Source organism: Fusarium proliferatum (genome assembly GCF_900067095.1).
Source record: "Fusarium proliferatum ET1 genome assembly, contig: FPRO_scaffold013, whole genome shotgun sequence".
Classification (NCBI taxonomy): Eukaryota; Fungi; Ascomycota; class Sordariomycetes; order Hypocreales; family Nectriaceae; genus Fusarium; species Fusarium proliferatum.
The window spans coordinates 477,658-501,580 of NW_022194802.1; the positions used below are offsets into that span (position 1 = coordinate 477,658).

Consider the following 23,923-nt stretch of genomic DNA (forward strand, 5'->3'; position numbering starts at 1 on the left):
GATGAAATAAATGGAGTAAATTGACATGAACTTGGAGAGTCAGTGATGAGAAGATGGTGTTTTTGTCAAAAACGTGGTCTTGCTAGCGTGGCTGCTGTTTGCATGTGACAGGGGTGCTTCAAGACCCTTAAAAGGACAAACAACCCTCTCGTATTCAATCCTTCACTCATTCCATTATTACTCTTGCTTGCGTATGCATTTCACGGTAATAACATGGGTCAAAGCAAGCACATTTAATTTATTCGTATTTATAGACGGTTACCTAAGCTCTATTGACCGTCGTTAAATTGGCAGCCTATAAACGGACCAATCAAGTCACTCATAAAATTGTTAGGCCCAACCAACGGCTCACCCATTAACTTCCAGCAGCTCAAGTTACGTAGAACCGTCACCTCACTGAGAGCTCCTTAATCTTAAAAAAAGCATTCATCATCACCGCTTCTTCTCTTTGGTCTCTCATTTTCTTAAACTTGGACTTGTCAACCTCACTCACTCACATCGCTATTGCTGTATCTTTGTCGCATCTTTTCTCGCCACCATGACTTCGACTGACCCCACTAACCCCTCGATTGACGATGAGCTTCATCTTGAGGGTGAGCCTGCTCCTGAGCTCCTCGAGGGGCGCATCTGGGTCGACGGCTGCTTTGACTTCTTCCACCACGGTATTTACTGTCTTTCTCTCATCGCGATCAATTACTAACGGATCCAGGCCATGCTGGCGCTATTGTGCAGGCCCGCCAATTAGGCGATGAGCTCTACGCTGGCGTTCACTCAGACGAGGCCATCCTCGCCAACAAGGGCCCTACAGTCATGAACCTCGCAGAACGGTAACACCGACTCATTCCCACCGGTCACGCGACACATTTACTGACATTTGCAGACTCGCTGCTACTGACGCTTGCCGCTGGGTCACCCGTTCAGTCGGCCACGCGCCCTACGTGACTTCTCTCCCCTACATCTCCCACTACGGCTGCAAATACGTCGTGCACGGCGACGACATCACCTCGGACAGCGACGGTAACGACTGCTACCGGTTCGTCAAGGAGGCTGGTCGATTCAAGGTGGTTAAGCGCTCACCTGGAATCTCCACCACCGACCTCGTCGGGCGCATGCTTCTCTGCACAAAGACGCACTTCATCAAATCGCTCGAGAAGAAACTCGCCGGTGAAGAGGGCCACGGCACACTGGAGGAGCGCATTGCCGAGGGCCAGCAGATGCTGGAGCGCATGAAGCTGTATGCGACAGATGCTTCGGGGAAAGCACCCGGCGCCGAGGTGTTCTTCTGGAAGGCGTCGCAGGTCGCTAAGGCGGAGGAGGGCGAGGAGGAAAGGGGCAGTTTCCGACAGCTTATTGAGGGACCCGGACCTAAGCCCGGCCAGCGCGTTGTGTACGTCGATGGAGGTTATGATCTCTTTTCCAGCGGACACATCGAATTCCTGCGCCAAGTCCTCCTCGAGGAAGAAAAGCTCGCCCGTGAGGATGGCTGGTTCTCCGAGCAGTCCGTAAACGAGCGTCTCGGCAAGGGTGAGGATTATCCCCCCGCGTATGTCGTAGTAGGCGTGCACGAGGACGAGGTCATCAATCAATGGAAGGGAATCAACTACCCCATCATGAACACCTTCGAGCGCGGTCTCTGCGTTCTACAGTGCAAGGTAACAAAACAACCCTCACCCCCAATACTACCCCAGCCCTGAAAACCACTAACCTCTTTAAACCGCAGTACATCAACGCCGTCATCTTCGGCGCCCCCTTCTCTCCCACAAAGACCTACCTCGACACCCTACCGCGCGGCACCCCAGACGCCGTGTACCACGGCCCAACCTCCTTCATGCCCCTGACATACGATCCGTACACGGCACCCAAGGCGATGGGGATCTACCGCGAGATCGGCGCGCACACGTTTGCGCACGTCAACGCGGGCGAGATCGTGCAGCGCATCATGAAGTCGAGGGACATGTACGAGGCGCGCCAGCGGGCAAAGGGCGAGAAGGCGAGTGTTGAGGCGGCGGCGCGCGAGAGGGAGATTCTGGAGGAGGAGCAGCGAAAGAAGGAGGCTGAAAGGGCGTAGGGCGTGGTTTGATGGTGTGGAAGAAAAAGAAAAACAGGTCCGGTAATGTGCGGTAGAGCAAGGTCCTTTCAACAGGGAATCCTAAGAGACTGGTGGGATAAAAAAGTATAGTATAGAGTAATCATGATACCTACCTAGAAATGATGAGTTTCTGCAAGTCTACTGTGATGATACCCTTGTAATCGTACCTTTTCACACTAACATCTCGATACAATGACACAAAAAGTCTCCACGCCACGAAACATAGGACCGATCATCGATAAGAAACACACAATGTGACCTCAACGAACTTCATCATTATCCCTTGCAATTGGGGGGGGGGGAGCATAACATGACCTCACAGCACCGAGGGGCGGTAATAATGGCAATTGACGGCTAGCCACGGTGCCATGCACAATTCCGCCCTGCCAAGAAAACTCCCATCAAGGTTTTTTTGTCTTTGGTCTGTCAGAATTGACAAGCAGGGATTTCATGGCACATGACTATCTACTGCATAAACCTCTGATATGATGAGGATATGTGACACTGGTTCAATTGGATGGGTGGTTGTTGTTATCTTTGTTGATAGCCAATTTGTTTAAGCCGCGCCCTGGCAGTGGAGTCCTCGATTTGGCTTGACAGCAGTTTCGTTCCGCACTGACAAGAGCCGATGGGACCGGGTATTTCTTGGTGGAAATATGCAGTTCGTGTAAGCGATCTCGATAAGCACGTCAAGTTCCAGGGTCATGTGCTCTGTACCTATTCCCAACAGAAATTGCAGCTTCACCACTGTATTAAGAATGCCAATTCAATGCCAATTTCCCAATGCTTCATCAATGGCGTAACCTATCAGTGCAATACCCGCCAACTACAACCTTCGTTATCTTCCAGAAGCCCATCATCAGTGGAACCCTCTTCCAAACTGACGGCTCCCCCTCCACCACCACGTCAAAGGCTGTGTGGAGCACACCTCACCACCTACTAAATCCAGCTTAGCGCTAGTATCTATCGATATCGCAAGCATGGCAGAAAAAAAGCCAGCAGAAAAAAAAAACACCATCGCCGGAGCCGAGCCACCGCGCGGGCAGAGGCGGTCTATCCGGGCCCGCGAGCGGCAGGAAGTTTTTCTGCCCCAGCTCGTGACTGTCCCGAAAGACACGAAGGTGGAGACCGGATAGCGGAGGGGGGGGACAGTCATACACGGACGGGGTAGATAGGTAGTTTGGCGTTTCCGTGCTTGCGTATATAAAGTTTTATCTCTGCTCTTTTGTCTTCGTTTGCTTTCCTTTGTATACTTCACGACTCCGATCTCGCTCTCTTCCTCTAGACATTGACTCAAAAGAAGACCTTCGCTCAGAAAACAACATTCACTCCAAATCAATCTTCACCTTGATACATTCGCAATCATGGCTCCCTCCGCCGTCGAAACCCAGGACGTCAACCTCACAGCCGCAGCAATCCACAAGAAAGATCTCGCCCAGCCCACCGTCAACGGCGCCCCCCAGGTCCAGGCTCCCCTCGACGCTTCAAAGCTCACATACACATACACACAATCCCCCCGCTCCGTCCCCGATGAAGCAACCGCTCACTCCGGCGACGAGACCATCGCCACGGACCACATGGTCCTCGCTTCATGGAAGGTCTCTACCGGCTGGTCTGCCCCGGAGCTCAAGCCCTACGGACCCCTGAGCCTCATGCCCACTGCCTCTGTGCTGCACTACGCTACCGAGTGCTTCGAGGGTCTCAAGGTCTTCCGTGGCTATGATGGCAAGCTCCGTGTTTTCCGCCCTGATCGCAACGCTGCGCGTCTTCGCATGTCGGCGAGCCGTATCTCGCTTCCTGTCTTTGAGCCCGCTGAGGTAGAGAAGCTCATCATCGCTCTTCTGTCCGTCGACGGCACAAAATGGCTTCCCGCCGATCGCGCTGGCAGCTTCTTGTACATCCGCCCAACCATCATCGGCACTGCTCCTCAGCTCGGTGTCTCTGCCCCCAAGGAAGCCCTCCTCTACATCATCGTGACATACATGCCCCGCATGGACGCACCCCCTGGCGGAATGCGTCTTCACACATCCCCCGACGACATGGTGCGCGCCTGGGTCGGTGGTTTTGGGTACGCCAAGGTCGGCGCCAATTACGGCCCTTCTCTGCTTGCTACGGCTGATGCACGAACCCGCGGATTCCACCAGATTCTCTGGCTGTACGGTGCTCAGGGCGAGTGTACTGAGGCTGGAGCCAGTAACTTCTTTGTTGTCTGGAAGCGAAAGGATGGCAAGAAGGAGATCATCACTGCTCCTCTTGATGACAAGCTTATCCTTGATGGTGTCACCCGCCGAAGCTGTCTTGAGCTTGCTCGCCAGCGTCTGGGAGATGAGTATGAGATTACCGAGCGAAAGTACACCATCGCTGAGGTCATTGAGGCCGATGCCGAGGGTCGTCTGATTGAGTCTTTCGCTGCTGGTACTGCTGTAAGTTGAACAATTGATTCCATGCGAGAACCCTGCTAATAAAAGTAGTACTTCATCTGCCCCGTTTCCCAGATCCACCACCGTGGACAAGACATCAACATCCCCATGGGCGCTGAGGGCGCGGCCGGCGAGGTCACTGGCAAGATCAAGGGCTGGCTGGGCGACATCATGTACGGTCGCACAGAGCACCCCTGGGGCGTTGTCATCCCCGAGAAGAAGCAGTAAACTGCCGATTCAAATGTGCATTTCGGAGAGGCGCATCAAAAGTTGCTTCATGATACGGCGTTAGCGGTGTTTGTTGATACACAAAAGAGACCAGGGTGGTCATGGGCGCATGCATTGACAAAGATGGAAATGACAGGTGCAGATAGTTAATGAGATACGAAATAGACGACCAGTTGAAAGTCAGCTCTGCTACTGTACATGACGAATCGGACATGAGACTGCTGACGCCAAAATAACCCACACATTGCTTCTAGTACATAGCATGGATTAATCATCAAAGAGATCCTGCATCATCTTCAAAGTCTCGTTCTGGATCTCAGCCTTGAACTCCTACACATGTACCTCAGTATTAATTGATTGGTTGCAGAACACCAACGTACCTTGTCAACCTCGTCCAAGAGTCGACACTTTTCCTCCACGATGGCCTCTGCCTGTTTCTTGAGGTCCTCAGCAACCTTTAAAAGCTCCGCATCGACACCATTCTGGCCACCTTGATCGGCGAGCTCTTTGTTCAGTTGCTTCCAAGCCTGTTCCTCGGTCGCACAGCACTCATCCTATTCGACACTGAGGCGAAGAACCTCTTCTCTCGCGGCAGCGATTTCTTCCTGGAGCTTCTTCAAATGAACGGCGACAGTTGCTCGAGGGTGGTCTTCATGGTCATTGTGATGACAAAGTGTGGCCGATAGCGGGTAGGCAATGTTGGCGTACAGCTTTTTGGACTGCGACAAGGTCTCGCTGGATTTCTCTGCGAAGCTGGCTGTCTTGGCCTGCACATCCGTGTGCGCCTTTACGAGGTGCTCGATCGCAGAGCTGTGAAGGGACATACCCATGCGAGCATACGATTCTGTGTATCGTCAGAAATGAACCCAGCGCCTTGCATCGTGAACTAACCTCGAAGCTGTGAAGCCTGATCATTGCGATCCGGTGTAGGAACAACCTTGCTTTCGGGCTTTGAAGTTTCCAAGGATTTACCAAGGCAATCGTGAACCTGCTGGTAGATATTCTGGTAGGGAATTGGCCCGATGGAGGAACTCGTTGCTGGAGTATCGTCGTCACGCAGGCGATCTCGCAAGGTCGAGGGGCAGCCATCTTCCTCTAGACTCGAGGTGGAGTTCAGGAAATAACGAGCTGCGGATGCCATGATTTATCGGAAATAAGTGCGCTTCTAAGAAAGACAGATTATTTGTACGGGAGAGGAGAGAGGAGACAGTGCGTGCTGTTGGTTGCAATTCGACCCAGCAGTAGCAGGTGTCGATGTAAATAAGGAAGGAACCCTCTGCGCCTGCCTGCACTGCACCTTCAATATTCACCAACCACGGCCATGCGCATTCCAATGCACAGAAACCTGAAAATTCCAAATCCAACATCAATCTTTCTGTTTTTATTGAGATCATATCGATTGTTAATATCAGTGCTTGTGTCCCCAAAATGCCACTTCCTTTGTGGTATCAGTTCCATCATCAAATTACCCTACGGCTCTGTCATGCATTTTGTACCCAGCCCTCAGGCGCCATATCGCGATCAACAAACTTCCCCCAGTGTCGCTGAAGATAACTCAATTCGGCCGTTTTTCTTTTCGTCCTCGTATCTCCCCCTAAGCATTGATCTTCTCGTCAATCGCCTCGACGATACTCTCCCACGTAACCATTGCACCATTTCCAACATCACCACAAGCCAAATTCTTCGATATCGGCCTCAACACCTCAAACCAACCATTCTCTCCACCCCATTCCTCTTCCAAAACTCGCAGCTGTCTCGCAGTGATGGGGTGATTCCACATACAAGTGTTCATCGCGGGCGCGACGAGGATCTTCTTCTTAACGCCATCCACAGTCCCCGTAACGTCCCAAGCTCGAACCACAGACGTCAAGAGGTTATCGCACAAGCCGTTGACAATTTTCGCCATAGTATTCGCGCTCAGCGGTGAAATGACCAGAACATCCGCCCAGCGTCGAAGCTCAATGTGTAAAATCGGCGCATTGCGCTTCCAAGGCTGAGCCCACTCATGCGCATCTGTGTAAACAGCGTCGACATTCGGAAGACGAGAGACCTGATCAACAGTTGGCTGTTCAAGACTTTGTCCCGAGAGAAATTCCGACGCTGATTGAGTGAGGATGAGACGGATGGAGATGTTGGGTTGTGATTTGAGACCATTTATAATCTGGACGAGCTTAATTGTCGCAACAGAACCAGAGGCGGCGAGGAGGATATGGCGCTTGCCATCGCCTCGGGCCTGTTCGAGAGCTTCAGTTGAGTTGCGCATGTGGTGGTCGCGATGGGCGTCGTGCCCGTGTTGAATTCTGTGAAGCATTTCTCTGGGAGCAAGAAAATATCAGACCTTGATATTGGGTGTTAAAATACACTCAGCAAAAGCTACCCTAAACTTAGCAAAGGTATCCTAAACTTCTAAATAAAGGTATCCTAACCTTAGTAAAGGTATCCTAAGCGTATACTATTGACCTAAATATTTTTATTATTTAGGATTAAGGTCCTGAGTTTTGTTTTCTTTCCTCCCCCTGGGCACTGAGATTGAGTGAGATGCAGATGCGTTTGTCAGCAGTCTTGACGAGAATTGATAGGGTCCGATGCAGTTAGGTGGAGTGATGTCAACTTTATGACCTCAGCTTCAAATGTGAGTGATAGATAAAGTTTGGTAAATAATTGGCTGATTGTTTAATTGAGAATCAATGCCTGTGAGAATCTTTAGAATTGACAGCAGACGGGAGCTTTATCTAATTGACCCCGCCATCAGCCCCGCGTCATATGATGAACTCTGAGAATGTCACGAGCCGAATCGCAAGTGCTGAAAGCGTCTTCGCAGTGCCGACTGAACCTAAGAATGGACTGATTACCATAGCGTGTTTACAGAATGATCTGGCCAGCGTTGGGATTGGTAAGAGAGTTAGTCTTTAACGGTGCTGTAGTCTACAATTGGTGAAGCTGCTGCTTGAAGGTGCCTAGCTAGGCCAAACAATAAGCAATGGAACACGAAACACTCGGAGCCTACCGATAGAGGTGAGTTTTATTAACATTGAAGGACAAAACGCATCAGGTTGTGGTCTCTGAATGATTGTCATTCTAACATCACTATGGGCAAACACGACATTGTTGATAAGCCGCAATCGCCTCATCGCTGATTGGTCCTTTCGCCACTGATATCCGGGGATCGGCATCGGAACATCCTTGACATCACTAATCCCATCCAAAACTTCCGCCATCTCCAACACTCCAAATCCACTGCGCATCTCCATTCTCTCACCACCACATTCTCCCTCACAGCCGCCACAATGTTTGCGCGAACAGTAGCTTCAGTACGCCCTATCCCTCCACCACCTTTACTATCCAAAAGCTAACTCTTCTAGTCCCTCAGACAAGCCGCCCGGCCTGTCGCCGTCCGCTCAACAGCTCCTCTCTTCCGCACACCAATCTCCCCCCTCACACCCTTCCAAGCCCGTCTGCTCTCCGACCAAACCCGCTCCGCAATCGACAAAGCCGTAGCCTCAGCACCCGTCGTGCTCTTCATGAAGGGAACGCCCGAGACACCGCAGTGCGGCTTTTCGCGCGCCGCAATCCAGATCCTCGGCCTCCAGGGCGTCAACCCCGATAAATTCGCCGCCTTCAACGTCCTCGAGGATCCCGAGCTGCGCGAGGGTATCAAGGAGTACTCTGACTGGCCTACGATTCCTCAGCTCTACGTCGCGAAGGAGTTTATTGGCGGAACGGACATTCTGGTTTCGATGCATCAGAATGGTGATCTGGCGAAGCTGTTTGATGAGAAGAAGGTTATTCTGGAGGGAGAGCCTGAACAGAAAGAATAGAAGCGGCGATTACGACCGGTCGAGTGTATAACATGGTGTAATAGTGAAGAGATACCTCTATATGACAGATACGAATGTACAGCAAAAGAACGGAATAGAACGGTGTGGTCATCTGCTTTTCGACCTCTGGTGCTCTGAAGAAGCTGGGGGTCATTGGTATTTCGCCGGTTGCATTCTCTTACATGTTATTGTTGCCAATTGCTCCAGCTTCTCTGATAAGAACGGCAATTTGGAGAGCGCACCTGTTTGTTCACTACGAGCAGAATACGATCAGTAGCTGCGAAGGGTTGCGATGGGGGAGTAGTACAAAATAGCTGCTATAGCTTCTCTAGCTTCCTATCATGAACAACGGAAAAGGGTTCATTGCAATGATGTTTGGGATACTGTCATCTCTTCTAGATAGAGGAATCAGGTCCCTCCTTCACTTCTTATCAGGTTGTAGGAGCAGTTTGTTAATTAAGTTACATCACAAGGCGTCAACGACCCCTTCGTGCGTTGCGCTTTTGGTCGTTTCGATTCATCCGTAGGTTTATATTCCGAAAGCAATGGTCTATGTCTATAAAGTATCTATCTTCCAGTTCATGTCCGTAAAATCTCAGCTCAGCGAGCAATGCCATGAGATCTCTCCCAGCGCCTCTGCCAAGCATCCAGCAGCACAGTTCGCGAATGTCCCTTACACTCCGGCACAAACGCAATCTCGATCACTGCGCTTCGCCCCATCTCAGCATAATCACGTTTCATAGCACAAGCTATCTGCTCAAACCTCGCCATCACCTTTCGAAACTCCTGATTATCATCCCTGAATATACGTTCTTGAAAAAGTACCCCTGGGGCTTCTCGTTTCGCTCGAAGCCAGTCAAAGTCATGCTGCCAATTCAGTAGCCGGAACACTAGCTCTCGGGGGAATAAAAAGATCTCTTCGCCGTGTGCTAGGCGGAGATTGAATCCTGGGAGGACATCGTAGCTGAATATGAGGTCAATGTTGGGTTTAGGCTCTAGGGATGGAGATCTTGGGACTTCGGATGGTGGGCTGGGCGACCTTTGTCCAGATTCGATGGATCTCCGTGGCCGCATGGGCCTGGGTTGATTGCCATTCTGGTTCGCTTTCTGAGACTGCTGAGAGGCATTGTTTGAGTTCATGGATGAGGGGGGAGGTGCATTGGGATCTCTATCACGATATTCATCTGTCTCAAGTCCCGTTTGAGTGCCCGTGGAAGTAGTATGCGCCGGTGGATTGCTTGCAGGCTCTCTATGGTCGATCACCATATTTGGTCTTGGATCCGGCCCCATATGCCTAAGATTATCTTGTAAATCTTGCATCTGACTTACACGTCGGGGCTGCGCGTCAGGAATTAGATGTCCCGATTCATCAATACCCTAAGTAATCTGAAGTCAGTAAAGTATCCCTTCAAGCGTTATCTCACTTACATATCCAGCCAACTCATCAGGACTGCAAGTCCTGCCATAAGGAATCGGACGTCTGTCATTAATGGTTTCGTCCTGTCTCGGGGGTTGGCTCGACTGAGGACTCTCTGAAGATGAGGAAGAATCACCATCTTCATTGGCTACTGCTCTGAAGACGGTAAGCGCTTTTGTCATGTGTATCTGAATTAGAGAACCAACGCTGCATGGTCGGGGCTCTCGCGCTCCGGAGGAGATGGTGTAGGGCTCTCGCTGCCAAGAACGTTGCTGGGATTCCTCGGTCGTCGGCCGTTAGCTGCAGCCGTAGTTCGTGAACGTGTGGAGCGTAACCTCTTCCCACTATCTTTCAGATTCTTTCGAAGGAAGAACCAGACAATTTTGGTGTAAATCCTGTATTCTATAGTTAGAGAGAAGCCAAGTGACGAGAGGGAAAAGTTACTCGTGTTGATCTCTGGGGTACCGAAGAGATCCGTCATCGCTCGTACTAGGCCAGTACAATGAGCCATTCTCACAAACACAGAGGTATTCATGTGCCATCTCAATAAGTCCATTTTGCTGGACTATGTCATTTCTATCGACCAGATCGTTACCCGATATTCTAAATCTGGTCATGAATTGGGAGCGGAATTGCTCTAGACTCGCTTGGTATGCAGCTGCACCTCTCTTGCGACTTCTCTGCCTCAAATTCCGACGTATATCAACCAAATCACTGATTGTACCGGATGTAGCAAATATAGCCAAGTGCTGGCCAAGGGCGCAGCCGCAAGCCAACTCCATGGCTGGTGGCGGCGACTTAAGAAGCAGATAGTTGCTGGAATGGAAAATAGGCACAAGGCATTTGCCAGGCAACACACATTTATTACTATCGAGACAAGTCACGAAAAACAGGTATTCGAATTCTTTCTCTCACATTCTACTCATCTTGGTCTGATCGTCATCGGAGGCCTACTCCTTCACGGTGGTGATTCTGCCTAATAGCCCTAGTCACTGCGAAGCCCCTTGCATAATCCGTTACATGTTTTGTTGGATAGAACTGCATTCTTCTACTTTTCGAAACAGCTAAACATATGTGCCGCAAACATGCGCACAGTTCTTGGAGCCGCTGTGCGAGCAGGAACTGTATCTATATACCGCTCGACCTAGTCTGACGCGGTAAATAGGCGTTCGGACTTGAGCTTGAGTCCCATCTTTCTTTTAGAGTCTACTATTGGATAATGGGACTACTAGGTGATTCATCGGAAGATTGCATAGGGGTTGAACTCTTAGCTGCGGCTTTAATGCCGCCAGTAACGAGGTAGTGGTGTGGTCCTAGGCTTAGCAAGAACTACGAAGTGACTGGACGTGGAACCTCAATAGAAGTTTGAAAATAGCTGGGAGAAATTTTCTTTCGATTAATGCGATGCTGATGACTGCCTGGAATCGACTGCCATGATCTGTTAAATGCTGTTGGTCGCCCCCCTGCTGCATCCCAGGCATCCAATCATGAGATCAACATCAGCCTGCTAAGCCTCACGAGGCATTCTCACAATCATTCCGCACACAATGACCATCAACCGCCTCAGGAATATCTATCAGAAAAGGAAACATGGATATTTGCGCATCTTCGGCTGTCTCAGTAGGTGAATGTTCCAAAGTGCAATCAGCATTTAGCAAACAACAAACTTCGACCTTGTAACTCCAATGTGGTGTCCCATGTAAATGGGACAACTTGAGACAACGGAGACCTTTTGACAAAATAAAGTAGAGCAGATCGCTAGGATTTAAATACGGAACTATTTCAGATATTATAAATCGCCAATGAAGCGTAGATAATTTTGTATGCGTGTATTATGAAAGTCCTGTTTAGCTATCTCAACTCTACCTACAGTTTGTATTGAAATGGCAATTCTGGCCATTCAAAAGCCTTGATAGCTCCATCAAGATCATTGTGGTTCGCTGAAATAAGCTGTAACAGGTAGTACTTCGCCTGTGCCTCACCTTCCTTGATACTTTGCTCTGAGATTGTGTTCCATATGTTGACACACTCCTGTACCACGGTTTGTTTGTCCTCGGTGTCCATGTCGTTCTCGCCTTTCTTCTTCTTCTTCTTTTTATTCTTCTCCTTGTCCGCCACTTTGTCTTTGCCCGCCTTCTCCACAGTCTCCTTCTTCACCTCTTCATCCATCTTGTCTTTGTCCGCCTTCTGCTCCGTGTCTATCTGCGCCTCCCTATCCATCTCATCTTCGTCATCCATCTTATACTTCCAATCAGTTCCCTCCTTGATAGAGGCCTCGAGCTCTGTTGTGACACGTGATTGAATGGAGTCATTCGGACCCGCATTGTCATTATAGTGCTTGTTGAGAAGGAAATCTTTGAGAGCAGCTTGACGAGTATATGGAGGATCATCCTCTTCGTCCTCGTCGTCTTCTTCCTGTAGTGGCTTTTGTGAGTTGATCTCCCCAGAAGGGATTTTTACGCGATTGAGAATCTTCAAACATCTTCACAAGAGCATTCTTGAACTCATTCCCACTCAGGAACTTGGTTTCCGCAGAAAGAGGCCCATCAGACCGAAACAATCCAGAGATTCGGCCACTGAGGTTCATATCAGTGTTGCACCACTCTTCAAACTTGCTAGCATCAACCCAGTAAGGTAGGCGCGTCGTGTATAAGAGCTTGCCGTCATGCTTTGAGTTGCCTTCATTGTAGATGCAGCCAATTAGGAACAGGACATCCCAGCCTAATCGACGGTTAGCCGTGTTCGAACCATACTAGTTGTATGAAGCGCTTATATGGGTGCCCGTATTGATATCCAGGTGTTAGTATCAAACGCCCAGGCAGATTGAGTAGTTTCAAAATTTCGCCCTGAGAAAACTCCCCCGACGAACCGTGATGATCTAACTTGAACGCCTTGACTGGGCGACCCTGGAACACTTTAGGACAGATACTATTTCTTTCAAGGAGAACATTGCCATCACCGGCACAAAACTAGGAGAATCGCAGTTTAGCCTGATCAGCATTGGGCCATATGGTGGCAGCCATGAGGGATCTCTCATTCTGGGTAGGATACGTGCTGTTCTTGCAAACCAACTGGAGCTTTTTAGGTGTGTTCTTGTCAGATTGGGGTGTCGGGGGACTCTTAAAGTCGATGGCAGTGTCGTAGCTATAGCCATCACCGCCAACACACCAGAAACCGACACCAGCTTTGTTGAATTCTTCGCCTAAGAAGTTGCACCCTATGACGCCGAGCCCGAGTTTTACGGTCGCTATGATTTTACTCCTTGCCTGTCACAGAGCTGTAAATGCGTATCCTAGGCAGAAAGATGTTGAGACTTACCAAGGCCTTCTTAACCAGGTCGCTGACCTTTTTGCTTGTTACTCCATAGAGCATAAAGTTGTCCGTTTGTATATATTCGTTTAGCTCTTGGTGTAGCTTTTCGTGCTGGAGAAGTTCGAGCACTCCCTCGTAGTGGTCCTTGTCCCAATGTGTAACAACCCATGCTCTCAAGAAATGCGGCTTGAGATTGTGGATTCGAGTAATAATTTTGAGTCCGGAAAGGACAACGTAGCAAGCTTTGAGACCTTGAGCATCTCTTCCGCTGTCAATTATGAATGCGCTCAGTGTTTGGCCGTCCCCATCGATGAGAAGATGTACAGAGCAATCGCCGCAAGGAACGGGAAGCTGGTAAGTAACTACTTTCATCAATCCCTTCTCCTCGTAAGGCAACATCGCTTTCTTTGCTTCGTTGCAGACCCAATGGGCTCTATCCAAAATTAGCAAGACTATTGTTATCACATTCATAGACAAGATAAGTAAATTCACTTTTTGGCTCAATCTCTGATTCCATTATTTCTTGTTAAGGGAATAGTTTTGGTGTCCGAGGAGTAATATCTGAAGGAGAACCGAAGGATACGAAAGAATGAAACAATAATAGAATGCGAGAAATTGAGAAAATTGCGATGGCATCGAACTGTTGTATTGCCTAGTATTATAACTATTACCATATCTCACTACTTGCGACCTCTGATCCCGAAGAATGAGGAGATTTACACTCCAGCCAGCCACATTCCCACCACAAAGCCTATTTGACGAGCTGAAAGATTCGATGAATGGACTTCTGAACGAATGCATACAAACTATGATATTAAATGTCTCCCAAGAATGTGACCTGGTGTAGTCACGTTTTATCGTAACGCATAGGGCTGCGTTGAACTTCAGCTCGTGGCGCGACCACAGCATGAGGCGGATAAACGGCATGACAGCGGGGGTCTTTTTGCGCACCTGACCACAAGACTGAGTTGCAATCTTATGGCATATCACATATCATCCTGAAGGGACAGTGGAAACATGTATCTTGAAGTTGAAGATAATGCAGTAGCTTTCTAGATGGTATGTGACTGCGATACCAAATGACATACGGTGTTCCCAAACGATAATCGGTTGCCACCAAGCGGAGAGGATTAGGGACTTGTTATGATATAGATTTTAGACTTGAAGAAGGGAACCCTAGTTTTGAACCAGTATTCTGAGCATAATCACTAGTGAGAGATGTCAATGGGTCGCAAGACTGGTAGTTCAGCCACCCGCATACAGATGTGCATCTCACGGACACTTGACTTCTAAGGCAGAGCCACGATCTTCTCTCCATCACTATAACTATAGATTGGCGACTACTGTGTATTGTTTAGGATCAAAGTTATGAGAAAATGCTGACCGTGACTTACAATGCGGGTGTTATGACCCAGTCATCCAATCACGAGATGCGGTTGTGTGCTTCGCCTCAGAAGGCATTCTGACATGCCATTTAAATATCGCAACGAAGGCCCCGAACCTTGGATAAGTATCGACAATTTCAGATGATTGAACAAAAAAGTCAATCGAATGAGTCTGTATCATCACACTTGTGCAAACCTTTCCATGGACAAAGAACAAAAGTCAACATCGACGACCACGTCGAACGAGCCTCCAGGACACGACATCTTCTGCACCCCCGAAAACAGCGAGTTTCTCTCCAAGGTACACTACAAGGATCTCAATGAGGGCGATAGAGAGATCCGACTTCTCAAAATTCTGCCAAATTCGGGATCAGGCTTCATCGAATGTGAACTACTACCTAGCGTGAAACTCGCTGATGTGCAAAAGCAATATCTTGCATTATCTTACTGCGCAGGCGATGCACGCAATACGGAACCCATAATCGTCAATGGGGCAAGATGCAATGTTTTTGCCAACCTGCACCACGCCTTGATGACAGTTCGCCACTATTGGAAGACGCATACGTATCATCGGGATCTCTTGCTTTGGGTGGATCAGATATGTATCAACCAGGCTAATCTGGCAGAGAGATCTCATCAAGTTGGATTCATGAGAGCTATCTATGAGAGTGCGAGTGAGACTCTTATCTGTTTATCTGTTGCTGAGACGCGAGGAGATGGGATGCGCTGGCTTGTCCAACTGGAACGATTCATTGGAGAAGATTTGTTTCTCGACGCCATGTTTCCCCCAGAGTACCAGCGACGCTCCCGGGGCCCCGAGGCAAACTTTTCGTTTCAACTGAAGATGCGGCAATGCATGAGCCTGCCTGAGTTTGTAGACGGTTGGATCGAGTTCTGCAAAGTCCTGACCAGTCCATGGTGGGGAAGAGCATGGGTCTTTCAAGAGTTCATGGTGTCTTCCAGAGCGACGTTCCTATATGGATTGCACTCTGTGGGTTACCCAGATATGCTGAGACTGATTTGCGATCTCTGCTTAGCGACGCTGGAGATACTCTTGGAACCAAACAAATACCGTGGGACATATGTCAAGAAAAGGCTCAAGCGTGCGCAGGCTACGCGAGCCCAGATTTCTCACTCAATTTCCAAGGTCCTTAGTGTCTTTCTCGCGAAAAAAGAATGGTATCGAAACTTTGACCTAAAAAGGCTTTTGGTATACACGCAAAACAGTCATTCTTCTGATGAACGGGATCGTATCTACTCTATGATCGGGCTCGCGCATCCTGGCTATGCAATAGTACCGGACTATTCATCCAAAAACGGCATTGAAACGCTTCTGGTGGAAACAATGAAGCGTATCATAACATTCGAGGATAGCCTGGACGTCTTATCATACCTAAGCCGCGGCGATCCCTCGTCTTCTGGCCAGGGAGAGTTGCTACCCTCATGGGTCGTGGACTGGACCAAAGTTAACAATCCTCTTGAGCCTATGCTGTACACGACAAATAACGACTGGAATGGTAGCAAGTTCGTTGCCCACTATATCAAAGTAGGGTACGCTGATGCGTCATTCGTCCAGGTACCACATCCAGTACACTCTGAATTGGAGACTACTGCGTTACAAGTGTGGGCTGTATTTCTAGATTCTGGATTTGACATCGGCCATCAAAAGATCTTTGCTGGTAAGAATAACTTTTTGTTCGGGGCTAGATTTCCAATACAACAAGATGATGAACTTTGGGTCCTCTGCGGCTCATCTGAGCCCTTTCTATTAAGAAGATATTCGGGAGGATACAGGATTGTTGGACCAGTGCTTTGCTATAATCTGACAACACAACCTCTTATGCCGCCGACGTCCGGAGATTTGAGCAAGTACACTGACGAGTCGGGAGACCTTGACCCTTCCAAGATGGAAAGGAAACGGATCACGATCTTTTAGATAGAGACTCTTGATAATAGCGACTTCCAGCATTGTATCATGGCAATGAATTGTCTTGATTTTGTTACCTAGAAGTATTTACTGAGGATATGCTGCACCATCAGCCCTAGGATCACTACCAGCCGACCAAACCGGCGTTCCATCCGGATCAACAGTATATCTAATAATTTGCCCGCGCCCAAACATAGCTCTCTTCCACCCCTTGAGCACTACAACATTATGGCCCAACTTCTTCAACTCCTCAACAGTCTTTTCAGAAATACCCTCCTCCACATGAACAGTCCAGTCCAAAACGTTGCCCTCGTCTGGCATACCGGCTCCAATGCAGATTCGCGGTGCATCAAGAGCCTGTTGAGGGTTTAGACCGAATAGAACTTGGTTGAGGAGAACTTGGATGGTTCCTTGAGGTTGGTTGAATCCGCCCATTACACCAAACGTAGAGTGCAGGGACCCATCACTGATATTGGTCGCCATCCCGGGAATGATCGTGTGATAAGGTCTTTTTCTCGGCTCAAGCTTGTTAGGATGTTTCTCATCCAGCGAGAAATTCGCACCGCGGTTCTGAAGTGTGAAGCCACAACCCTTAGGAATAATTGCCGTTCCGAAACCAGCGTAGTTGGAGTTGATGAATGAAGCAGCGTTACCGGCGGAATCAGTAACAGTGAAGTAAACTGTATCGCTGCTTTGGAGAGCAGGAGATACGAAATCAGGGTTTCCAGGCTGAACACCGTCGTGTGCTTTTGAAGCAGAGAAGATCTTGGCGCGCTCGGCGAGGTATGAGGGCGAGATCATGCCGGCGGTGGGAACTTTGGTGGTGTCCGGGTCGGTGACGTACCAGCTTGCATCTGTGAAGCCGAGACGTAGCGCTTCGATAATAGCGTGGAGATAGGCAGTTGAGTTATGATCTTCTGGTGTGAATCTTGGAATCTTTCCCTGTTTCTCGAGCTGTTCGATTATACCCAGGGCCATGAGAGCGACGATACCCTGGCCGTTGGGGGGGTGTTCCCAGAGCTCAACACCGCCATTGGGATCTTTGTCCGTTAGGCCCTGACCGCGGAACTTAACAGAGATAGGTTCCGTGGTTTGAGTGCCGGTTTCAAGATGGTGTTTCAAGTCGTCGAGTTCGAGATATCCTCCGAGGTCTTGTACCACCTTGACAATCTCCTCTGCGATACGGCCGGCGTAAAAGCCCGCCTTACCCTCCGTCGCCAAAGTTCTGAAAGTCTGGGCGAGAGTTGGATTCTTGAATACTTCACCCGGTCGAGGAGCTCTCACGCCATCTTGCGCAGAGGAATCTTTCTTGAGCATCTCTGCAAAGTTAGGTGATGCATCACGAAGAAGCTTCTCTTGAGCTTGCCACTATCTCAAGTCAGTCCAATTCCCATTCTCACAAGTACAACACTTACAGAGTGAGAAGCGATTTCAGTAAGAGGGAACCCATTCTCAGCTAGTTTAATCGCTGGTTCGAGGATCTGGCTCAAGCTGACTTTTCCACTGCCGAATCGCTCAACGGTATCGACCCAGCCGGCTGCAGCGCCGGGAACAGTGGCAGCGTGGACGTGATGGGTTGGGATTTCGCCAACTTTGCCGTCGGGAATGTTGAGGCTCTTGCGGATGTTCTCAATGGTCTGCTTTGAGCCTGAGCGGCCGGAGCCGTTGAGACTTTTGACTTGTTTTGTGGCGGCGTCGAAGTAGAGGAGGAACATGTCACCACCGATGCCGGTGGACACAGGCTCCGTGACGTTCAAACCAGCAGCTGCGTTCAGTTAGCCCTCGCTCACAATTTCTATCATTGTCGTGATGTTGACGTACCAACCGCCACAGCTGCGTCCTGATGTCTGTTAGCTACTGAACCATGGGTATGAAGAACACTGACTTACAGCCGCATTACCACCAGCTCTCAAAATCTCAAGACCACAGTTCGCAGCATGAGGTTGCGGCGCCGCTACAATACCCTCCGTGCTATGAACAACACTCCTCCTTGAAGGAAAGCCAGTGAAGCCAGCCGAAGGCGGCTCATAAATCGACGACGTAGGCAGTGGCATGCTTATTATTCGCTGAGCAACGAGCAATACAGAAAGAATACGAAGTTGAGGGAGAAGAGGTTATTTACATAATATTTATGATGTAAACACTTTCCTGTAGACCTCGGGTCGAGCCCGACGTTGCACTTGGAGACGTGGGGGAGGGGTTCTTTTGAATGGCGGGGTAAATTTGGAGGGGGCGAGGGGGATAATGTCGTGATAATGCCTCTCGCCGATCTTCGGGTGTGAATGTCCGGGGTTTGATCTTTGGAGGGCGCTTTTACATCATTCACGACAGTTTTCAGGGTCATTGAAGCATCTTGAAAGTGACTAGACAGAGCATGGTTGACAGCTGACATGAAGCCTAAGGAATAAGCTTAACAGCGCCAATACAGCCATATTCTCAGCACAGCTAATTAATTGAATACCAGATGTCGCTTATTTGGAAATGACTGTCGGTTAATTGACTGATAAGTAAAAGGAAATGCTTCCGCTGAACCGACTTGGCAGTTACGGGTATTGCTCAAATTGTTTCCATCTCCAACCCCGACTTCACTTAGCAATCTTCATCCCCAGCCTCTGAAGATACGAGTAGATCGATCCCTTGGGCACCTTCTCAAGGCTACTCATCCATCTTGCGGCAAAGCTCCCTAAGAATCGTTAGCTTTTGTTTCTTCCTCAGTCGCGAACAAAATGACTTACCGACTCTGGGCCCAATCTCATCGAACCCCAGCGCTCTCAGCACCCAAATGAGCTCAAACTCCACCAAAACACCGATAGCAACAATGGTACCAGCTGCGATCAATCCAGCGTAAACAGGATGTTCTTTCGCAAACTCCAAAGCGGTGTTTGTAGCTCTCTTTACGGCTTCAGCCATGGGCTTGGCGAGCTCTGCGCCATCTTTTAAGAGCTTCTCGATCTTGCGCTCGATGGCTTCGGCGAGGCTTGACGTCCAGCCGGTGGTGGAAACTACTTCATCAAGACGGCGATGAAGTTGAGCTTGGGTTCCGGTGTGTGTTTGTAGAATGGTTACGAATTGAGAGGCTGCGTCGTCGGCGTAGAGGACTGGTTGGGCGGTGATGAGCTTTGAGTTTGTGTTGATCTCGCTGACCTGACGAGATGATTGAGTTGGGGCGCTTTGGCCGGTGAGGCAAGAGATGATGGAGGTGAGTGGATTCATTTCGATGAAGGTGCTTTTTGCGTCGGTGGTGTTGATGTAAGGAGGAGATGATGCTGATGAGTTTGGTTGGGCGAGGCTCTGTTTTATTCTGATGACAGCATGGAAGGCCTCCTGCATGTGCGCGACCACTCACACAATTCACTCATCTGCATCAATCACAATCGAGATGTAACCGCTGCTGAAAGCCTTTGGCTACGTTTATTGCCTGCGCCTTGATGTTGGCCCAAGTTGCGGCCATGAGAGCGCAAACATCGCATAATTTGGTCGGATGGTAGGCCGCAAGGCATACCACATTCTACAAATGAGTTTCCATTACCGCTTCATAAATATCTAACAGCTGCAATCATGCTATATTAAAAGTAATGCCTTAGGTATAGACGAGTTCAAGACGGGCTATCTACAAAGCTGCCTCTCCCAAATGATATGCAGGAGTGCTAGCACAAACAAGTTGTCCTTACAAGTCGCTTGCATTCGGGGTAGTTTATCTGCTATCTTACAGAACTAATCATCTGTCAGGGTCTCTGGATTCCTCGCACTTAATAGCTCCAAGTAATTCCATTGCGCGCTGCAGAGACACTCCAGGCACTCCCGTCTGGTCCCTTACTTGGCACAACACAACACCAAGCTTTGCCCACGTGCAACAAGGCTTCCTGTCTCATTAATAATCCACCTGTCATCCCCAAGCTAAAACACTGATCCAGATCCTCTAATCGAACTAGCATCCCCGCGTGGTCCCTAACATTCTAGACCCTGAGGGCCTAGGAACGTAACTCTCGCCTCGCTCATTGTGGCGGATCGGAAGAAGCCAACCTAATCGAGAAATCATTAAAACAATGCAAATAATTCAGTAAATAGACTCCAGGAACGGTCAAAATGGGGATAGGAATGTCTACATGGCGCTGATCGGTCATTAAATAGAGTTAACTGTCATTGTCTACTAAACCCAGACCCGCGCCACATACATAGTTGGTATGTAAACTATTCACATTCCTAAGTTCATAGGCATTTAATAGCCTAGATCACCTGTGGCTAGACTCTTGCGGCCAAGACCAAATAAGGTACCGTGTTTTATCGGACAAGCCTCATGCCAAGTCCCGGCCCTGATCAGCGTTCCTGCATTGGTGATTAACTTTTCCCAAAGGATGATCAATTCGTTGCTAAGATCTCAGCACATCGTGCCTATGATTGATGTATAAGTACTGGTTGCTGTCTTGCAAGGTTGTGGTTTGATCAGTTCAACAAACACTTCAACTCAAACACACTCGCTCTATTCCCTATCTCTATATCATTTCATTCAAAACTTCAAAATGAAGCCTGTTTTCGCTTTTACAGTCTGCCTCAGCGGCATTTTGGGTGCTGAAGCTTGGGTTCTTCCTCCTGGCGGTGCACCCAAGGCTGGCTATGCTCTTCGACCAGATGACAAGACTGGCAACAAGAACGCTGCCGACACTAAGATCAAGTTCTCACCCGCTGGTTCTTCTTCTTCCGGTACAAAGTCAAACGCTGTCGTCGCTGGCTTCATCAACCCCAAGACCGGTGGTACATCACGCCGTGGCCTTGACAGGCGCGACGACGACGATGACGCTAGTTACGATGATGGTGTTGAAGGTGACCCCGAAGTTACCATCTTCACTCGCCCAGCCACAAAGATCGGCACTCTCAAGAAGGGAGAAACCTCTGGCAGCGATGATGAGGAGGAGGATGACACCAAATACTTCAAGACTAACAACAAGAAGCAAAACGGCAAGAACAAGGACGAGGACAAGAAGAAGGACGATAAGACCAAGACCAAGAAAGAAGACAGCACCAAGACAAAGACAAGCGATGATGCAAAGAAGACCACCAAGACCAAGAAGGAGGACAGCACCAAGACAAAAGCTAGCGATGATGCTAAAAAGACTAGCAAGTCGAAGCACTCCGGGGATGATGATGATAAGAAGACTACCAAGACTACCAAGGTAAAGACTACCAAGACGAAGAGTAGTGATGATGCGACCAAGACACCCAAGGTGAAGGATGATAAGAAGAAGGGCTCAAAGGATGACAAGAAGGTTGACGACAAGAAGAAGTCCAAGAGCACATAACCTACTCTCACTATGTATCACCACGTTTCTCTTACAATCATGTATTTTATCTAGACTTTCACTTATCGGGAGCATACACGCGGAGTCCAGGAAAGGTAGCTGTTAATCATCATTTAGCCTCTATCTAGAATTGTATTTGTATCATAACAAAAAAACGTCTTCTTCCCCAGACGTGACAGTGTTCTAAATATGCTTGCTTTCCTCTTCTCCGCAACTGGTATAGCATGCTATGGTTGTAGTTCTGGTACAGATATGTAATACTTTGCTTGGGCCGCTTCGAGATTGGCGCGTCCCTTGCTCTGTGGAGTGTTGAACTTGTACTCTATGGTGGATATCGGAGCGACAAATGCGCCGTGTTGTTGGTGGCTTAGATGGGGATTCCCTGGTATTCGTCATATCCGAGTGCGAGGTTCATGTTCTCTGCGAGATTGTCAGAAAGGTGGTGCTGGAGTTGGGTAAGGGACTTACGGAGGCATTGTGTGGCGGCACCCTTGTGGAGGTTGTCGATGGTGGCGCATCTTTAACAAGTTAGTAGATGCATCGGATCTGGGATGGAGAGACTTACACAACGACGCGCTTGCCGGTGCTGTCGACAGCAAAGCCACCAATCTCAACGTGGTGCTTGTCCTGGATGGCCTTGACAACACTGTACGACGTTAGTTCATTGCGATAACACAGCGCCTGGGGGTACGTACGGAGCTTCGCCGACAACCTTGACGAGCTTCTCGCCGGCGTATCGGTCCTGGTAGATCTGGCGGATGTCACGAGATGTCATCTCCTTGTTCAGGGGAATGTTGACAGTCAGGTGAATACCGCGGAACCAGGAGGCGCTGTATTGTCAGTCTTTGGTGACGTAGTGGAAGAGGTAGCATGCTTACACATGGGGCATGAAAGCAGCGGGTGTACCGAGGTGGTGGCTAATCTCTCGCTCGTGGATGTGGCCCGTGAGGGAGTCTTTACAAGTCAGCTTGCTCTCTCCTGCGTTTGATTTCTTTGCACTTACAGGGCAATAGGTTGTCCTTGAGGTTGTTGGTGTCGTTCTTGGGAGAAGGCTTGGTACCTGTTCCACTGTTAGCCTTCAGAGTCCAGATTATCCTGCATTCTGCTACGCGCAAGACACGGCATCCGCGCGAGTTGTGACATACCAGCTCCGCTGTAACCACTGACACCGAAAATGCTGGGAATACCACCGAGGTGCTCAACAATAGGAGCCAAAGCAAGCTGAGAGCCAGTGGCATAGCAGCCAGGGTTGGAGATTCTTGTAGCTGTGGCAAGCTGGCTTCTGGGCTGAAGCTCGCAAAGACCGTACTTCCAGGTCTTTTGGTCCTCATCGAAACGATAATCGGCGGAGAGATCGACAATCAGGCTCTTGCTGTCGCCGAGAGCCTCAACGAAGGGCTGGCAGACAGCATTGGGGAGCGCCAGAATCCAGGCATCGACCTTGCCGTCCTTATCGAGCTGGGCAACCTCCTCAGGAGACAGACTCTCATAGATGATCTTTCGCTTGCTGTAGCCCTTCAACTCCTGACCCTGAAGTTCACGGGAAGAAACATGTCGGAGATCCATCATGGGGTGCTCGTTCAGAAGATCGATAAGAGCCTGACCAGTGTAGCCACGAGCTCCAATGAGGCCAATTCTTGAGGGAGAATCGTTGGAAGCATTCTTCATGCCCAGAGGAGGATTAGGGTTGGTCTGGATAGCGTAGGACAAACGGCCGGTAGAAGAGAGGCATCGAGCTTGTGCGACAGTGAAGCTTCGGCCGAGGGAGATCTTGGGCACGGGCGCAACGAGGGTCGAGACGGCGGCGGCTCGGGGGGCAACGCGGCGGGCGCTGGTGCGCAGGGCGGAGGAGGTAGCAGACAGCATGATTCCGATAGGGAGCGAGCCCAATTGACCACTGCAGGGAGTAGTAGAGGTGGATGAGGGGTCGTGATGAAGGGATTGTTGGCGGGCTTAGATTTCAGATGCGACAAAATAATCCTTGATCGAATTGACGTTGGTGTGGGGTTTGCCGTTTTGTGTGGCTATTC

The 23,923-nt window shown here is 49.4% G+C and overlaps 12 protein-coding genes across 12 annotated transcripts; 5 read left to right on the top strand and 7 right to left on the bottom strand.

Annotated features, from left to right (window-relative positions):
• Positions 1-538: 538 nt before the first annotated feature.
• On the top strand, positions 539-2,068 carry FPRO_12790 (uncharacterized protein; the record flags this gene model as incomplete). The annotated part of the gene is made up of 4 exons (XM_031223344.1): positions 539-662; positions 710-827; positions 881-1,652; positions 1,721-2,068. The coding sequence occupies 4 exons, from the start codon at positions 539-541 to the stop codon at positions 2,066-2,068; spliced, it is 1,362 nt and encodes a 453-aa protein (XP_031088713.1).
• Positions 2,069-3,453: 1,385 nt separating this feature from the next.
• Positions 3,454-4,737, top strand: FPRO_12791 (putative branched-chain amino acids aminotransferase; the record flags this gene model as incomplete). The annotated part of the gene is made up of 2 exons (XM_031223345.1): positions 3,454-4,512; positions 4,561-4,737. 2 exons carry the CDS (start codon positions 3,454-3,456, stop codon positions 4,735-4,737), a joined length of 1,236 nt encoding a protein of 411 aa, XP_031088714.1.
• Positions 4,738-5,004: 267 nt separating this feature from the next.
• Positions 5,005-5,878, bottom strand: FPRO_12792 (uncharacterized protein; the record flags this gene model as incomplete). The annotated part of the gene is made up of 4 exons (XM_031223346.1): positions 5,005-5,067; positions 5,118-5,291; positions 5,316-5,581; positions 5,629-5,878. 4 exons carry the CDS (start codon positions 5,876-5,878, stop codon positions 5,005-5,007), a joined length of 753 nt encoding a protein of 250 aa, XP_031088715.1.
• Positions 5,879-6,331: 453 nt separating this feature from the next.
• Positions 6,332-7,000, bottom strand: FPRO_12793 (uncharacterized protein; the record flags this gene model as incomplete). The annotated part of the gene is made up of 1 exon (XM_031223349.1): positions 6,332-7,000. One exon carries the CDS (start codon positions 6,998-7,000, stop codon positions 6,332-6,334), a length of 669 nt encoding a protein of 222 aa, XP_031088716.1.
• Positions 7,001-8,024: 1,024 nt separating this feature from the next.
• FPRO_12794 (putative glutaredoxin) lies at positions 8,025-8,555 on the top strand (the record flags this gene model as incomplete). Its single annotated transcript, XM_031223350.1, has 2 exons — positions 8,025-8,048; positions 8,100-8,555. The coding sequence occupies 2 exons, from the start codon at positions 8,025-8,027 to the stop codon at positions 8,553-8,555; spliced, it is 480 nt and encodes a 159-aa protein (XP_031088717.1).
• A 600-nt stretch (positions 8,556-9,155) lies between these two features.
• FPRO_12795 (uncharacterized protein) lies at positions 9,156-10,754 on the bottom strand (the record flags this gene model as incomplete). The annotated part of the gene is made up of 4 exons (XM_031223351.1): positions 9,156-9,932; positions 9,984-10,128; positions 10,179-10,367; positions 10,417-10,754. 4 exons carry the CDS (start codon positions 10,752-10,754, stop codon positions 9,156-9,158), a joined length of 1,449 nt encoding a protein of 482 aa, XP_031088718.1.
• Positions 10,755-11,838: 1,084 nt separating this feature from the next.
• FPRO_12796 (uncharacterized protein) lies at positions 11,839-13,683 on the bottom strand (the record flags this gene model as incomplete). The annotated part of the gene is made up of 5 exons (XM_031223352.1): positions 11,839-12,387; positions 12,461-12,693; positions 12,842-12,941; positions 13,041-13,238; positions 13,291-13,683. The coding sequence occupies 5 exons, from the start codon at positions 13,681-13,683 to the stop codon at positions 11,839-11,841; spliced, it is 1,473 nt and encodes a 490-aa protein (XP_031088719.1).
• A 1,188-nt stretch (positions 13,684-14,871) lies between these two features.
• FPRO_12797 (uncharacterized protein) lies at positions 14,872-16,605 on the top strand (the record flags this gene model as incomplete). Its single annotated transcript, XM_031223353.1, has 1 exon — positions 14,872-16,605. One exon carries the CDS (start codon positions 14,872-14,874, stop codon positions 16,603-16,605), a length of 1,734 nt encoding a protein of 577 aa, XP_031088720.1.
• Positions 16,606-16,683: 78 nt separating this feature from the next.
• FPRO_12798 (uncharacterized protein) lies at positions 16,684-18,650 on the bottom strand (the record flags this gene model as incomplete). Its single annotated transcript, XM_031223354.1, has 4 exons — positions 16,684-17,964; positions 18,012-18,361; positions 18,418-18,436; positions 18,486-18,650. The coding sequence occupies 4 exons, from the start codon at positions 18,648-18,650 to the stop codon at positions 16,684-16,686; spliced, it is 1,815 nt and encodes a 604-aa protein (XP_031088721.1).
• Positions 18,651-19,181: 531 nt separating this feature from the next.
• Positions 19,182-19,809, bottom strand: FPRO_12799 (uncharacterized protein; the record flags this gene model as incomplete). Its single annotated transcript, XM_031223355.1, has 2 exons — positions 19,182-19,279; positions 19,332-19,809. The coding sequence occupies 2 exons, from the start codon at positions 19,807-19,809 to the stop codon at positions 19,182-19,184; spliced, it is 576 nt and encodes a 191-aa protein (XP_031088722.1).
• Positions 19,810-21,116: 1,307 nt separating this feature from the next.
• Positions 21,117-21,893, top strand: FPRO_12800 (uncharacterized protein; the record flags this gene model as incomplete). Its single annotated transcript, XM_031223356.1, has 1 exon — positions 21,117-21,893. The coding sequence occupies one exon, from the start codon at positions 21,117-21,119 to the stop codon at positions 21,891-21,893; it is 777 nt and encodes a 258-aa protein (XP_031088723.1).
• A 367-nt stretch (positions 21,894-22,260) lies between these two features.
• Positions 22,261-23,759, bottom strand: FPRO_12801 (putative acetylglutamate kinase/N-acetyl-gamma-glutamyl-phosphate reductase precursor (ARG-6); the record flags this gene model as incomplete). Its single annotated transcript, XM_031223357.1, has 7 exons — positions 22,261-22,313; positions 22,362-22,411; positions 22,459-22,539; positions 22,589-22,723; positions 22,772-22,847; positions 22,897-22,953; positions 23,039-23,759. 7 exons carry the CDS (start codon positions 23,757-23,759, stop codon positions 22,261-22,263), a joined length of 1,173 nt encoding a protein of 390 aa, XP_031088724.1.
• Between the last annotated feature and the right edge of the window lie 164 nt (positions 23,760-23,923).